Here is a 14,835-nt window from a genome sequence, read left to right on the forward strand (position 1 = left end):
GCTGGGATGGGAGGTATTCACACAGGATGGGCAGATGCACTGATTCGCCCTCTTGGTCCACCCACATATCTGTACAAATACCTGCTTGTCATGTGAACACTGTCAGAATGAAAGAGTCTCTATTTGCCAATGATATGAGTCAGACCTAAAAAAAAAAATCACATCTTATACTCCAGACACATCCAAAGCTATATTCAAGACTATGCCATTTTCCTGTCAATGTTCAGATTGTGGGCTCCATTGATTCTTCCTGCTCATTCGGTGGGAAAGTTAGAGCTGACATCAGGCATACGCATGAAGTAAACCTTCAACAGCAATTGGGTTTGTTACAATGTGTCAGTGTAGGGAAAAGCGGTGAAAGCTGAGCTGACACATGCTGCGCAAACCGTGGGCTCCGTATATACGATCACAGCATTTCAGAGGAAAAACATACTTTTAATAGCTGCCAGAGGCCGTCTGCACCGTGCATTAGTGGTACAGGCCGGTCTCCGGTGGCTTCTCCCCGCCCGCTGACAGAGACTGACAAGCCTCTTTTCTGGCTGTACACACGTATAGGCAGAGACTTGTCAGTCACTGTCAGTGAGAGGGGGAGAAGCTGCCAAGATCCCACCGTTACGACACAGTGCAGCTATTAAATGGTATGTGTTTCTCTGAAACGCCGCACCCTATGGTTTGGGCAGCATGTATCACCTGTCAGGTCCCCTTTAAATATTTGTCAGCTATCCCCACCGATCCTGACACAGAGTCACCACTCTAATTCCGGGACCGTGGGATCCCTGCAGTCGAACACCCAGCAATCCTAAGATCACGTGAATAGATAAATTACACAGTTAGGAATATCCCTTTAAATAAGGAGAACATAACAGAAGACCTTTGTTGTGCTCAGACAGGATTCTCCGCACCAATACAATGTAACATGCCCTCAGCTGTGTGAGCAGGACCTGGTCAGGACACGCTTATGAGGTGAGAATAGTCAGGAAATTAAACCAAACATATATGAGAGAGATGACGAGAGAGGCGTAGAGATGACGAGAGAGGCGAAGAGATGACGAGAGAGGCGAAGAGATGACGAGAGAGGCGAAGAGATGACGAGAGAGGCGAAGAGATGACGAGAGAGGTGTAGAAAAGACGAGAGAGGCGAGGAGATGACGATAGAGGCGTAGAGATGACGAGAGAGGCATAGAGATGACGAGAGAGGCATAGAGATGACGAGAGAAGTGTAGAGATGACGAGAGGTGTAGAGATGACGAAAGAGGCGTAGAGATGACGAGAGAGGCGTAGAGATGACGAGAGAGGCGTAGAGATGACGAGAGAGGCGTAGAAATGACGAGAGAGGCGAAGAGATGAAGAGAGAGGCGAAGAGATGACGAGAGAGGCGAAGAGATGACGAGAGAGGCGTAGAGATGACGAGAGAGGCGTAGAGATGACAAGAGAGGCGTAGAGATGATGAGAGAGGTGAGGAAAAGACGAGAGAGGCATAGAGATGACGACAGAGGCGTAGAGATGACGAGAGAGGCATAGAGATGACGAGAGAGGCATAGAGATGACGAGAGAGGCGAAGAGATGACGAGAGAAGTGTAGAGATGACGAGAGAGGTGTACAGATGACGAGAGAAGCGTAGAGATGACGAGAGAGGCGTAGAGATGATGAGAGAGGCGTAGAGATGACGAGAGAGGCGAAGAGATGACGAGAGAGGCGAAGAGATGACGAGAGAAGTGTAGAGATGACGAGAGAGGTGTAGAAATGACGAGAGAAGCGTAGAGATGACTAGAGAGGCGTAGAGATGACGAGAGAGGTGTAGAAATGGCGAGAGAGGCGTAGAGATGACGACAGAGGTGTAGAGATGACGAGAGAGGCATAGAGATGACGAGAGAGGCGTAGAGATGACGAGAGAGGCATAGAGATGATGAGAGAGGCATAGAGATGACGAGAGAGGCGAAGAGATGACGAGAGAGGTGTAGAGATGACGAGAGAGGCGTAGAGATGACGACAGAGGCGTAGAGATGAAGAGAGAAGTGTAGAGATGACGAGAGAGGTGTAGAAATGACGAGAGAGGCGTAGAGATGACGAGAGAAGCGTAGAGATGACGAGAGAGGCGTAGAGATGACGAGAGAGGCGTAGAGATGACGAGGGGGGTGTAGAGATGACGAGAGGGGCGTAGAGATGACGAGAGAGGTGTAGAAATGGCGAGAGAGGCGTAGAGATGACGACAGAGGCGTAGAGATGAAGAGAGAAGTGTAGAGATGACGAGAGAGGAGAAGAGATGACGAGAGAGGCGAAGAGATGACGAGAGAGGCGTAGAAATGACGAGAGAGGCGTAGAGATGACGTGAGAGGCGTAGTGATGACGTGAGAGGCGTAGAGATGACGAGAGAGGCGTAGAGATGATGAGAGAGGCGTAGAGATGAAGAGAGAAGTGTAGTGATGACGAGAGAGGTGTAGAGATGACGAGAGAGGCGCAGAGATGACGAGAGGGGCGTAGAGATGACGAGACAGGCGTAGAAATGGCGAGAGAGGCGTAGAGATGACGACAGAGGCGTAGAGATGACGACAGAGGCGTAGAGATGAAGAGAGAAGTGTAGTGATGACGAGAGAGGTGTAGAAATGACGAGAGAGGCGTAGAGATGACGAGAAAAGCGTAGAGATGACGAGAGAGGCGTAGAGATGACGAGAGAGGCATAGAGATGATGAGAGAGGCATAGAGATGACGAGAGAGGTGAAGAGATGACGAGAGAGGCGAAGAGATGACGAGAGAAGTGTAGAGATGACAAGAGAGGCGTAGAGATGACGAGAGAGATGTAGAAATGGCGAGAGAGGCGTAGAGATGACGACAGAGGCGTAGAGATGACGAGAGAAGTGTAGAGATGACGAGAGAGGTGTAGAAATGACGAGAGAGGCATAGAGATGACGAGAGAGGCATAGAGATGACGAGAGAGCCGAAGAGATGACGAGAGAAGTGTAGAGATGACGAGAGAAGTGTAGAGATGACGAGAGAGGTGTAGAAATGACGAGAGAAGCGTAGAGATGACGAGAGAGGCGTAGAGATGACAAGAGAGGTGTAGAAATGGCGAGAGAGGCGTAGAGATGACGACAGAGGCGTAGAGATGAAGAGAGAAGTGTAGAGATTACGAGAGAGGTGTAGAAATGACGAGAGAAGCTTAGAGATGACGAGAGAGGCGTAGAGATGACGAGAAAGGCGTAGAGATGACGAGAGGGGCGTAGAGATGACGAGAGAGGTGTAGAAATGGTGAGAGGCGCAGAGATGACGACAGAGGCGTAGAGATGAAGAGAGAAGTGTAGAGATGACGAGAGAGGTGTAGAAATGGTGAGAGGCGTAGAGATGACGAGAGAAGCGTAGAGATGATGAGAGAGGTGTAGAGATGACGAGAGAGGCGTAGAGATGACGAAAGAGTTGTAGAGATGACGAGAGAGGTGTACAGATGACGAAAGAGGCGTAGAGATGACGAGAGAGGCGTAGAGATGACAAGAGAGGTGTAAAGATGACGAGAGAGGTGTAGAGATGACGAGAGAGGTGTAGAAGTTCTTCCCTACGTAATAATCATGATTTACATACCACCTGCCATAAATAAGATCTCTATGCCCGGGCAGAGGAATCGGAGAGAACATGCCATTGACCAATTATTTATACATCCTAATTAACCCCTTATGGGAGCAGTGTATTTTGGAGCTGCCATGGGTGACTTTATGTGGAAAATCTCTGTAACGCATTTACTTATCCCAGTCATTCTGATGTTTCCAGGTAACAAGGGACTTGTGGAAACAGAGTAGCACAGCCCACTCAGCCAGAGTCCTGCCCTTCTGTAGGCGGTAAATGGACACAAATATTCACATCCCAGCCATGAATGACTCTGATGGGAATATCCCTTTAACACCCCTTTAGTTTTTTACACAGCATTGTTAAACTGAAATAATAATAAAATTAAAAAAAAAATCAAGTTTTCAACATCTATGCCGTATCAGTGTCCAATATGTTGTGTCCAGAATGTGCCACTGGAAAAACACACACCATAAATAATGCCACATCGGACACACTGCTGGACTCTTTTATAATGATCACTACCTTCTGTGAAGTTTTGTAAAGTAGTCAACAAACCCCTGTAAGTGACAGCGCTCATGTGATAACGTCCTTATTAGTTATCAACCCCTTTCCCAGAAAAAGCTGTCATGATTTTAGGGGGATAAGAAGAGATTCACCATTCTGGACAGAATCTATGGCTGTAATGCTGGGGGGGTTATTCTGGAGCCATTTCACTTTTATAGCGCACATTTGGCTTTGGGTTAGTAGCTTTGCCAGTGTTTGACTGATATTTCAGTAGGTAATCTGCACGGAGAACACAATAAGGTCTTCTTGAACTCTTGCACCCTCTGCAGAACATGTCCCAGTCTACAAATCAAAGCTGACGAGTGAACGGCTGAGCTGTCAGTCTATTCTGTGTGCCTCATTTCCAGTGTGAAAACTGCAGCATTTCAAGATTACTTGTTTATATATTGATATTCAAATAAATAAGGCCGCACTCTGTAGCGCCATAGCTTGCAAACATGAAATATGAAAGTTGAACTGCATAACTGCATTAGAAATATGAAAAATTGAGAAAGTCTAGCGCAAAAATTGGCCAATTCATGTATACCTGGAAGCCATGTTAAGGCGATTCTCATTTTCCAGGACCTAACACTGCCAAACCTCTCTTAGACTAAAGTCTTCATGTGTTTAGGAACCTGTGAATCCGCTCTTGGACTGAAATCTATATCTTTGTGGAGGGGAGGGTCCTGCTGTGATTAAAAACGCCTGAGCACTCCGCCATTTAGTCTAAGAGAAGTTTGGCAGTGTTAGGTCCTGGAGAAACGAGAATTGCCTTAACGTGGCTGTCAGGTACACATGAATTGGCCAATTTATGCACTAAGCATTCTCAATTTTTCATATTTCTAATGCAGTTATGCAGTTCAACTTTCATATTTCATGTTTGCAAGCTATGGCGCTACAGAGTGCTCCCTTATTTATTTGATTATTTATTTGATTACATATGAGTTGCTGACTCTAGGTAAGCACCTGTTCACACCTAGTCTATGTTAGATGTGAAGGCCAGTTTTTTTAAATGTATATATTGATAGTTCAGGTCACTGAGCCCAAACATGAAATGCTGTACTATTCCAGCAAAGTGATCTGCGGCGGACATCAGTTATATGGTGGAATAAATAGAATATTCTGTAGAAGCGTGGTACGCTTTTTGCACAGGCCGGGACTTTAGGATTAGGTATCTATAACTGGTGACTTTTCATTCCACAGTTTCACAAATTTTAGATAAGTTAACAATATTTTGCAGGACACTACAATCACATGACAGCAAATACATAGTCTCTTTCATAAATGATTCTCTCAATTTTTATTGATACTACTTTTAGATACAACTGACTTTTATTTTCTTGGATTAGCGGTAATAGAAAAAAAAAACAAAAATTCTGCCATGATTGGTTTCTTTTTTTAAATGTCATTCTGTGAAAGGAATTAAAAAAAAAAAAAAAATTACGTTAAAGGTTAGTAAGGAGGCGGTAATACCATTTATATAGAGATTTCTAACTCGAGAGGGGGGGTACTGCCTTGTGCAATATCATCTAGGACTGGCACGAATGAAATGTGAATAAGTGGCAGTAATCATAGAAAGTTGTGCACAAAAAGGCACAACTCTACAGGGAAACATGGTTGGCATCATTGCACCTCCCAGCAGGTGCTGGCTGATGCTCCGTAAGGTTGTAATCCTCCACTTCCTGCTGTCGAAGGGATCCGAAGGTGTTTCAAGATTGAGTAGAGCAGCTTGTAGGCAGTCCATGGGCAGGTGATGCCCTGATGGGGATGGCATGGACTCGTGGCATAAATGAAAAGGGATTTATATATATATATATATAAAATTGAATGTGTGTGTGTATCACCAACCAATCACGAAGCATCTTTCATTTCACCAGAGCTGTTTAAAAGAAGCTGAGCTGTGATTGGATGCTATGAGCAAGTTTCTAGCATCCCCGGGAACATAAGCTCCTAGCCATTGTCTGCCCCCCAGAAAGGAGCAGAGAGCACATGACAGAAATGAATCCCCCCCTCCCGTATCTCCATCACACATCCTCCATCCCATAGGCACATCTTCCCTCTTAAAGGGATCTCCGGTATGGAATTTAGGGCAAATCCATCCAGCGCTTTGGTTTGACCCCAGGCCTCTCTTAAAGGGATCCCCGGTGTGGAAGTTAGGACTGTTCCACTCAGCGCTGTGGTTCTGACCCCAGGGTCTCTAAAAGGGATCATTGGTATGGAAGTTAGGGCAATTCCACTAAGCATTCTGGTTCTGACCCCAGGCCTCTCTTAAAGGGATCATTGGTATGGAAGTCAGGGCAAATCCATTCAGCGCTTTGGTTTTGACCCCAGGCCTCTCATAAAGGGATCCCCAGTATGGAAGTTAGGACTGTTCCACTCAGCGCTGATTCTGACCCCAGGTCTCTCTTAAAGGGATCTCCGGTATGGAAGTTAGGGTAAATCCCTCAGCGCTGATTCTCACCCCAGGCTTCTATTAAAGGGATTATTAATATGGAAGTGAGGGCAAATCAACTCTGTGCTTTGGTACTGACCCCAGGCCTCTCTTAAAGGGATCTCTGTTATGGAAGTTAGGGTAAATCCCTCAGTGCTCTGATTCTCACCCCAGGCTTCTATTAAAGGGATCATTGGTATGGAAGTCAGGGCAAATCCATTCAGCGCTTTGGTTTTGACCCCAGGCCTCTCATAAAGGGATCCCCAGTATGGAAGTTAGGACTGTTCCACTCAGCGCTCTGGTTCTGACTCCAGGGCCTCTTAAAGGGATCATTGGTATGGAAATTAGGGCAATTCCACTAAGCGCTCTGGTTCTGACCACAGGCCCCTCTTGAAGGGATCCTCAGTATGGAAGTGAGGGCAAATCCACTCTGCGCTTTGGTACTGACCCCAGGTCTTTCTTAAAGGGATCTCTGGTATGGAAGTCAGGGCAAATCCATCCAGCGATTTGGTTCTGACCCCAGGCCTCTCTTAAAAGGATCCCTGGCCGGTATAGAAGTCAGGGCAATTGCCTTCAAATGCTCTGGTACTGACCCCAGGCTCTCTTAAAGGAATCTCCTGTATGGAAGTTAGGGCAAATCCCTCAGCGCTCTGATTCTGACCCCAGGGTTCTATTAAAGGGATCATTGGTATGGAAGTTAGGGCAATTCCACTCAACGCTCTGGTTCTGACCCCAGGCCCCTCTTAAAGAGATCCCCGGTATGGAAGTGAGGGCAAATCCACTCTGCGCTCTGATTCTGACCCCAGGTCTCTCTTAAAGGGATCTCCGGTATGGAAGTTAGGGTAAATCCCTCAGCGCTCTGATTCTCACCCCAGGCTTCTATTAAAGGGATTATTAATATGGAAGTGAGGGCAAATCAACTCTGCGCTTTGGTACTGACCCCAGGCCTCTCTTAAAGGGATCTCTGGTATGGAAGTTAGGGTAAATCCCTCAGTGCTCTGATTCTCACCCCAGGCTTCTATTAAAGGGATCATTGGATTTGCCCTGACTTCCATACCACTCAGCGCTCTGGTTTTGACGCCAGGCCTCTCTTAAAGGGATCCCCGGTATGGAAGTTAAGGCCATTTCACTCAGCACTCTGGTTCTGACCCCAGGCTGACAGAATGATGTGGGATATTAGGGGAGGTAGTCCGGTGGCTTTGACGGGATGATGTGGGATATTAGGGGAGGTAGTCCGGTGGCTTTGACGGGATGATGTGGGATATTAGTAGTCCGGTGGCTCTGGCTGACGGGATGATGTGGGATATTAGGGGTAGTAGTCCAGTAGCTCTGGCTGACGGGTTGATGTGGGATATTATAGTGAATGTGGCTATGCGGAGTGGGCGGGGCTCTACACTCAGCTTTATATATAGATATAATCATTATAATTTGTTATAACTAACAATAGTTAGTTACTATGCCCGGGCAATGCTGGGCTCTTCAGCTTGTTTATAGAATAAAGCACAGAAAACGCATCAGTGTGGGTTTTACTCCCCCATCAGGTTCTTTTACAGTTGCAAAAAAGTAACCCGGCAAAACATCTGGGAAACGCACCCAAAAGAAGACGGGTCCGCAGAGCTATAACATATAGCAAATATTAGAAAAAAACTCTGGAATCTGATTTTAAAATGCAAATTCTGACACTTGACTGCGCAGATTTAAATTCGGATCCATTGCACTTTGGGAAAAAAAAAAATTATTATTAATATTTTATATATTACAATTGTAATTTTTAATTGAATAGGACATTTTAAAACAAATGTGAGTTAGGTCTCATTTCTAGATTGTAATAATATTTATTATTTTAATAATATTTATTGTCGGACAACCCTACTTTTTGAATGGTGGCGCTTTTTGGAGGATGTTGTGCATCGAAAATTTGCACTGTGGCTTCGCATACTTGTGTTTCCTGGATGTTTCGTCGGGTTACTATTTTGTATAAATAATTGTTCTTTTCTTTTATATCACAGAACTTGATGAAGGTGAAAAACCTTCTGTGTTTTCTTTCTACAGATAATCATTTTTATTTTATTCTCAGACTCCAAACCACCCTTTTCCAAGCAGTGCCCGCCATCGGGCTGTTGATAAGTGGCTCTATCCCCTCAGACTTTTAACTAGTTTTTTTTCCTTTGCATTTTTCAGTCTTATGAGGAAACTTAAACCTCTGATCTCCTGGTTGTGTTATAATGCTTTCAATACTTCTGCAATACTTACATGCTGCAGGCTAACGATACGTGCCCATGATCAGGAAGAGCAGCGGTTTGGACCCAGCTCACTTGCGCTGCGTTCTAAATTACAAGCACAGTGGATGGGGTTTACAGAAATCCCATGCCCACTGTGCCTCTATTTGATGCTGCGGAAACTCACCCGCGGTGCGGATTTTCGAGTCGTAGCATGTCAGTTATCTGCAGTGGAGACAATGGTCTCCGCGCATAATCTCACCCATAGCCTTTCATTAGATGCGGTAAATCCACATGGTTCAATGAACACATGCGGATTTACCTGCATGATTAGAACGCAGCGCTTTAAATGCAGCGAAAATATACTGCGTCCAAAACTCTACTATATCCTGATCGTGGACACATAGCCTAAGAAGCAGAGCGGCTGTCACGGCAGGATGGCAGCTGTATGGTAGGGATGACACCTGCCGCTGATGGCGCTATTACTGTGCCATAATCTCGTATTTAGGTTCACTTTGGAGATCCGGAAAAATATGCAACTTTCACAATGGCAACTCACTTGCTTGTTTTGGGTTCAGCTCAGCAGAGAGCACATAGTTATCCTATTCATCAGAATAGGACAACTGCATAATGCCCACTATCTGTGCATGCAAGCCTGAATGTTTAGATAGCTCAGATTTATACCGACGTGATGATAACAGAAATGTATATTTTTAAAAATATTTTAATATTCATACTTTTAAGGATTGGTGATTCATATCTTTATATTTGTTGTATATATTGTCACAAAGTCAGTGGCAAAGTACTAGAAGGGAGATGTGTATCACTGAGGTTATTAGCTTCAGTGATATGAACCTAAAAAAATGCTCCAGCAGACTTAAGGTACTGTCACACTTAGCGATGTACCAGCGATCCCAACCAGCGATATGACGCGGTCAGGATCGCTGGTACATCGCTAAGTGGTCGCTAGTGAGCTGCCACACAGACAGATCTCACCAGGGACATCGCAGGGGTCGGGGGTCGCTACTTACCTGTCACACTAGGCGATCCTGCGTCCTCCCGCCCGCGTCCACGCTCGTCGCTCGTCTCTCCACAGGAAGCGCCGCAGGAAGCTGACGACGAGAAACAGTCCTGGACGTTCTCGCGCGATCAGCGATAACCAGCGGGGGAGCCGGTCGTAGGTAAGTATCAGACACAGCGATGTCACTAGCAATATCGCTATAACGTCACAAGTTATAGCGATATTGCTAGCGATATTGCTTAGTGTGACAGTACCTTAAGTGCTGAGAGGGCTTAATCGGTCATGTTTAAGTGCTTGGTTTAGTGAACATCTGAAGAGTAGGCAGGAGGCTGTTCACCTTAGGATAAATACACAGCTTTCTGGCTCATTCGGTGGTGGTGTGCCTGGAGATGGAAGCTCCAGAGCTTTGTTTGAGATTAAAGAAATTGAACCTTTTTTCTGTTTGTTTCCTGAGCGGGCAGATCCCTGCAGCAACAAGGATTGAGCCACTTGTTTTTGTTTTGTTTTCCCATTAGGCCAGAAAGGTGGTGTTTATGTTGCAAACCCTGCCCTGGTTTATGCTGTACATCAATGGATTATGGCTTGTTCACTATCATTAGGAAAGGCCAGGTGATGCAAATTTGCCTGCTCAATAAAAACCCAGCCTCCTCTAACCTTGTGCCAAAAAACAGTAGCTGCCTAGCATTCTGAAAATGAAAATGGTGGCGGCCCACAAAGCAGTAGAAGGCTATAGGAAGATAGTAAATCGTTTTCAAGTTGCCCATTCCTCAGTTTGAAATGTAATTAAGAAATGGCACTTAACAGAACAGTGGAGGTCTCAAGATACGGTCTGGAAGACCAAGCAAAACTTCAGTGAGCGTCGTACTGCAGTACACAGGTTGTACTGGCATATCAATAATGAGGGTTTCAGAAGGCCCTCACCTGCCATGGTAACCCATCAGAAACCCTCAATTGCATCGAGAGGGAGTCATTGGACTCCTGGAATGGCATGTCCTCTAGACTGCATGCCTTAAATGCTACTGTCAAGGACTGATAGCAGCACTGAAGGGCTTGATGGCAGCGATCAGAGCTTACATACAGATGTCGGCTGCATAACACAGTTCCTGAGCCTGTGCCATATATCTGTACCTGAAAGGGGTAAAAGGGCTATTTGCAGCTTTTAAACTTATCACCTGTGCACTGGAGAGGTAATAGCTTGTGGGATCCAACCAATGGTACCCCTGCGGACACCAAGAATGGGGCTCTGAAATGCCCTATTCATTTATTGACAGTGGGACTGCCAAGTATAACAGAATACAGCGCTCCATCCTGAGGTGGGCATTTCAGAGCCCCGTTCATAAGAACAGTGGAAGTCCCTGCATTCGGACCATCTACTGGTCCACAAGTTATCACCTAAATTTGCTGACCTGTTTAACCATAAATAGTGTCCACATCATCATGAAATATCAATGTTCATTGAGATGACAAACCAAAGGCATCCCTTACGTATCTACTGACATTTATACTATTCTTACGTTTACCTCCATAACACTGTATGTAAAACCCTACACCTTCTTCTACATATGAGCAAACTAACTTATTTTCCTCGTGCGAAAAAACCCCAACACATTACTTCTACTGGCTCACCTCATATTGTCCACTGTTCGGCCTCCATTTTTCAGCAGGCACACGGGCGCTGCCACAGCAGACAGGGCAAGACAGAAGATGCAATAGGAGACGATCTTAAAGTGGAATTTAAAGGTGCTGCTGACTTGCATTAGTAGGAAGGGGACGAGGATGACCATGGTGTACAAAAGTACCCACCACAGATCCATCCTGGGACCTGAACCCACAGGAGAAGGGGTAGTAAGGTGCAAGTGTATGGACTGAAGGAGCTAGAATAGGAGGTGGCAAAAAGAAGGGAGCAGGCAGTGAAGGCTTGTCATATGACAGCGCCTGGCCACTGACAGTTACAAGCTGTGATTAGGGGCAGTTGGGAGGAGAGATCTGCAGGCAGGTGGGGCAGGAATGCAGGGGAAAGGTGTGTGCACTCTGCACAAGCAGCTGCAGTGCTGGGGGCTGGCAGAGGATTTAGGGTACTGGTGTTAGCAAAGAAGAGAGAGAAAGGTCTAAAGTCTGCAGGAAAGTGAGGGTGGGGCACAAGGTGGAGACTGGTCAGGTATCTGGTGCAGGCCCCCTCTCCACACAACAGAATCACTGGCACCTGTCAGATGAAGGTCAGGGTGGGCTCCTGGCATACAGGGGGCACGGCTCTCATCTCCAGTGACTCTGGCACAGGAAAAACATAAAACAAAAGAAAGGAAAACTTGTGCTCCTGAGAGCAGGAAGACGCATGAGGAGGAGGAGCAGTCTAATGAGAGGGAGGCTGCAAACTGTCACATGGGGAGAGAGCAGCAGGACAGTGACAGAAGTGTGACAGGACTGAGGTCATATAGCAGCAGTCATATGAGTCACATAGGACAGAGTCTACTGAGAGAGTGCAGTCTGAGAAGCTGGGGCAGTCTCATAACTGAAGCTGGAGAGAGTGCAGTGTAAGAGAAGCTGGGAGCAGTCTAAAGAGAGATGTCCAGAGTCTTTCTACAGAGACTGTAATCTTATAAGAGAGCACAGGAACAGCCTAGAAGAGAAAGTGCGATATAATTAGGGAGAACATGAAATGCAATTAGAGCATGCCATAAGAGACAGGCTGGGAGCAGTCTAATAAGAGAGGGTGCAGGTTAGTTGTAGAGAGCATGATATCTCCTGAGGTAGTAGTGTCTGGGAGAAGTCTAATAAAACCGAGTGTGGTGTACTTCCAAAGAGCTGGAACCTTTACCTGAGGTGATTTTGGAAGGAGATGGACATACTGCTCATGTTCCCCTTTGAAGACACATATTTGCATTATTGGTGACTTAGGGTACGGTACGGAGCATTGACAGGGTCAATTGTGGCGTTAGAGGGGGCAATGTAAAACAGATACGGTACTTGCCCAAAGAGAATGCCGCTGGATTTCCCGACTGAATATGTTAGCACCAGTGGATCTGAACAAGAAGATTAGCTTCACCTCCTTTCTATAGAATAAAAAGTCCTGTTTTGCACGACCAGGGTCGGACTGGCCTGGCGGGGTATCGGGGAAATCCCCGGTGGGCCCTTGGCTGTGGAGAGGAGGAGGAGAAGAAGAAGAAAAAAAAAGTCTGCAGTTTTTAGGAGCGCGGGCCCTTTAAAAGCGCAGGCAGAGTATGTGCAGGGGCGCGCACATGCAGTGTTCATTACCTGAACCGCTGCTGCGCACATCCCGATCAATACTGCAGAGTGTGCACACATTCACCACTGGCCTCCTAATGTCAGCGGCCATTCTTCTATGAGCGCACCGGACCTGCAGAGGAGGAGGACAACGCAGGATGGATACACATGGGAGGTCAGGATGGAGACACATGGGGGACCAGGATGGAGACACATGGGGGGCCAAGATGGATACACATGGGGGGCAAGGATGGAGACACATGTGGGGGACACAATGGAGATACATGGGGGGCCAGGATGGATATATGGGGGGCAGGACAAGGGGCCAGGAGGGATACATATGGGGGGCAGGACTAGGGACCAGGATAGATAAATAAATGGGGGCCGAGATGGATGTAAGGGGGTCCAGGATGCAGATATATGGGGGAGCCAAAATGCATATATATGGGTGAGCCAGGATGCATATATATATTGGGGGTCGAGCAGGACAAGGTACCAGGATGCATATAAAAATTAAGAGAGCACTGCAAAATTTTCAGTTTGTCTGATTTTTCTCTTTATAGGTTTATTTTTGAGTAAAATGTAAATTTCTCTTTTATTCTATAAACTACTGACAACATGCCTCGGGATTTCCAAGCACTAAATTTTGTATTTATTTTCAGAAAATGAGAAATGGTCAAAAGAGCAAAGAAATGCAGTGCTTGCAGACCTCAAATAATGCTAAAAAAAAAAGTTCATAATCATTTAGAAACAACAAAAGTAAATGTTTTAACTCAGGAAGAGTTCAGAAATCAATATTTTGTGGAATAACCATGTTTTTTAATCACAGCTTTCATGTGTCTTGTCATGCTTTCCACCAGTCTTTCACACTGCTTTTGGGTGACCTTATGCCACTCCTGGTACAAAAATTTAAGCAGTTCTTCTTTGTTTGATGGCTTGTGACTATCCATCTTCCTCTTTATTACATTCCAGAGGTTTTCAAAGGGGTTCAGGTCTGGAGATTGGGCATGACAGGGATTTGATGTGGAGGTATTTCACCCACACATTGATTGATCTAGCTGTGTGGCATGGCCCATTTTCCTGCTGGAAAAACCAGTCCTGAGTTGGGGAACATTGCCTGAGCAGAAGGAATCAACTGTTTTTCCAGGATAACATTGTATGTGGCTTGATTCATACGTCCTTCGCAAAGATTAACCTGCCCAATTCCAGCCTTGCTGAAGCATCCCCAGATCATCACCGATCCTCCACCAAATTTCACAGTGGGTGCAAGACATTGTGGCTTGTACGCCTCTCCAGGTCTCCGTCTAACCATTAGACGACCAGGTGTTGTGCAAAGCTGAAAATTACACTCATCAGAGAAGATTACCTTACTCCAGTTGTCTATGGTCCAATCCTTATGGTCTTTGGCAAGCTTCATCCTGGCTCTCCTTTGCTTCTCATTGACAAAAGGCTTTTTTCTAGCTTTACATGACTTGAGCCCTGCCTCTAGGAGCCTGTTACAAACTGTTCTTGCCGTGCACTTCACCCCAGCTGCCATTTGCTATTCCTTTTGTGGGTCACTTGATGTCATCCTGTGGTTGCTGAGTGACATTCGAATAAGATGACGGTCATCCCGGTCGGTGGAGAGTCGTTCTCGCCCTTTGCCGGTCTGTAGCTTTGTTGTCACCAGTGTCTGCTGTTTGACCTTGTTGTAATGGACTTCTGTCTTAGAAATTTTAAGGATGGAGGCAACAAGACGCTCATTGTATCCCTCTGCTAGTAAATCCAGAAGTGAGCCCTCCTTTTCCTCACTCAAGACTTTTCTTTTCAACTCCTTTGGCATGGTTAAAAGTTGTTTCATT

At 45.9% G+C, this 14,835-nt stretch overlaps 1 protein-coding gene across 1 annotated transcript in view; it reads right to left on the minus strand.

The window, feature by feature from the left end:
- AGPAT2 (1-acylglycerol-3-phosphate O-acyltransferase 2) overlaps positions 1-12,130 on the minus strand; it is a 54,201-nt gene extending 42,071 nt beyond the window's left edge. Inside the window, exon 1 of the mRNA XM_073559450.1 lies at positions 11,399-12,130. Coding sequence (XP_073415551.1) covers positions 11,399-11,586 — 188 coding nt within the window. The 5' untranslated portion in view covers positions 11,587-12,130. The remainder of the gene's footprint in view (positions 1-11,398) is intronic.
- Between the last annotated feature and the right edge of the window lie 2,705 nt (positions 12,131-14,835).

The sequence above is a fragment of the Dendrobates tinctorius genome, unplaced genomic scaffold (genome assembly GCF_039654945.1).
Source record: "Dendrobates tinctorius isolate UK_male_01 unplaced genomic scaffold, ASM3965494v1 ptg000013l, whole genome shotgun sequence".
Classification (NCBI taxonomy): domain Eukaryota; kingdom Metazoa; phylum Chordata; class Amphibia; order Anura; family Dendrobatidae; genus Dendrobates; species Dendrobates tinctorius.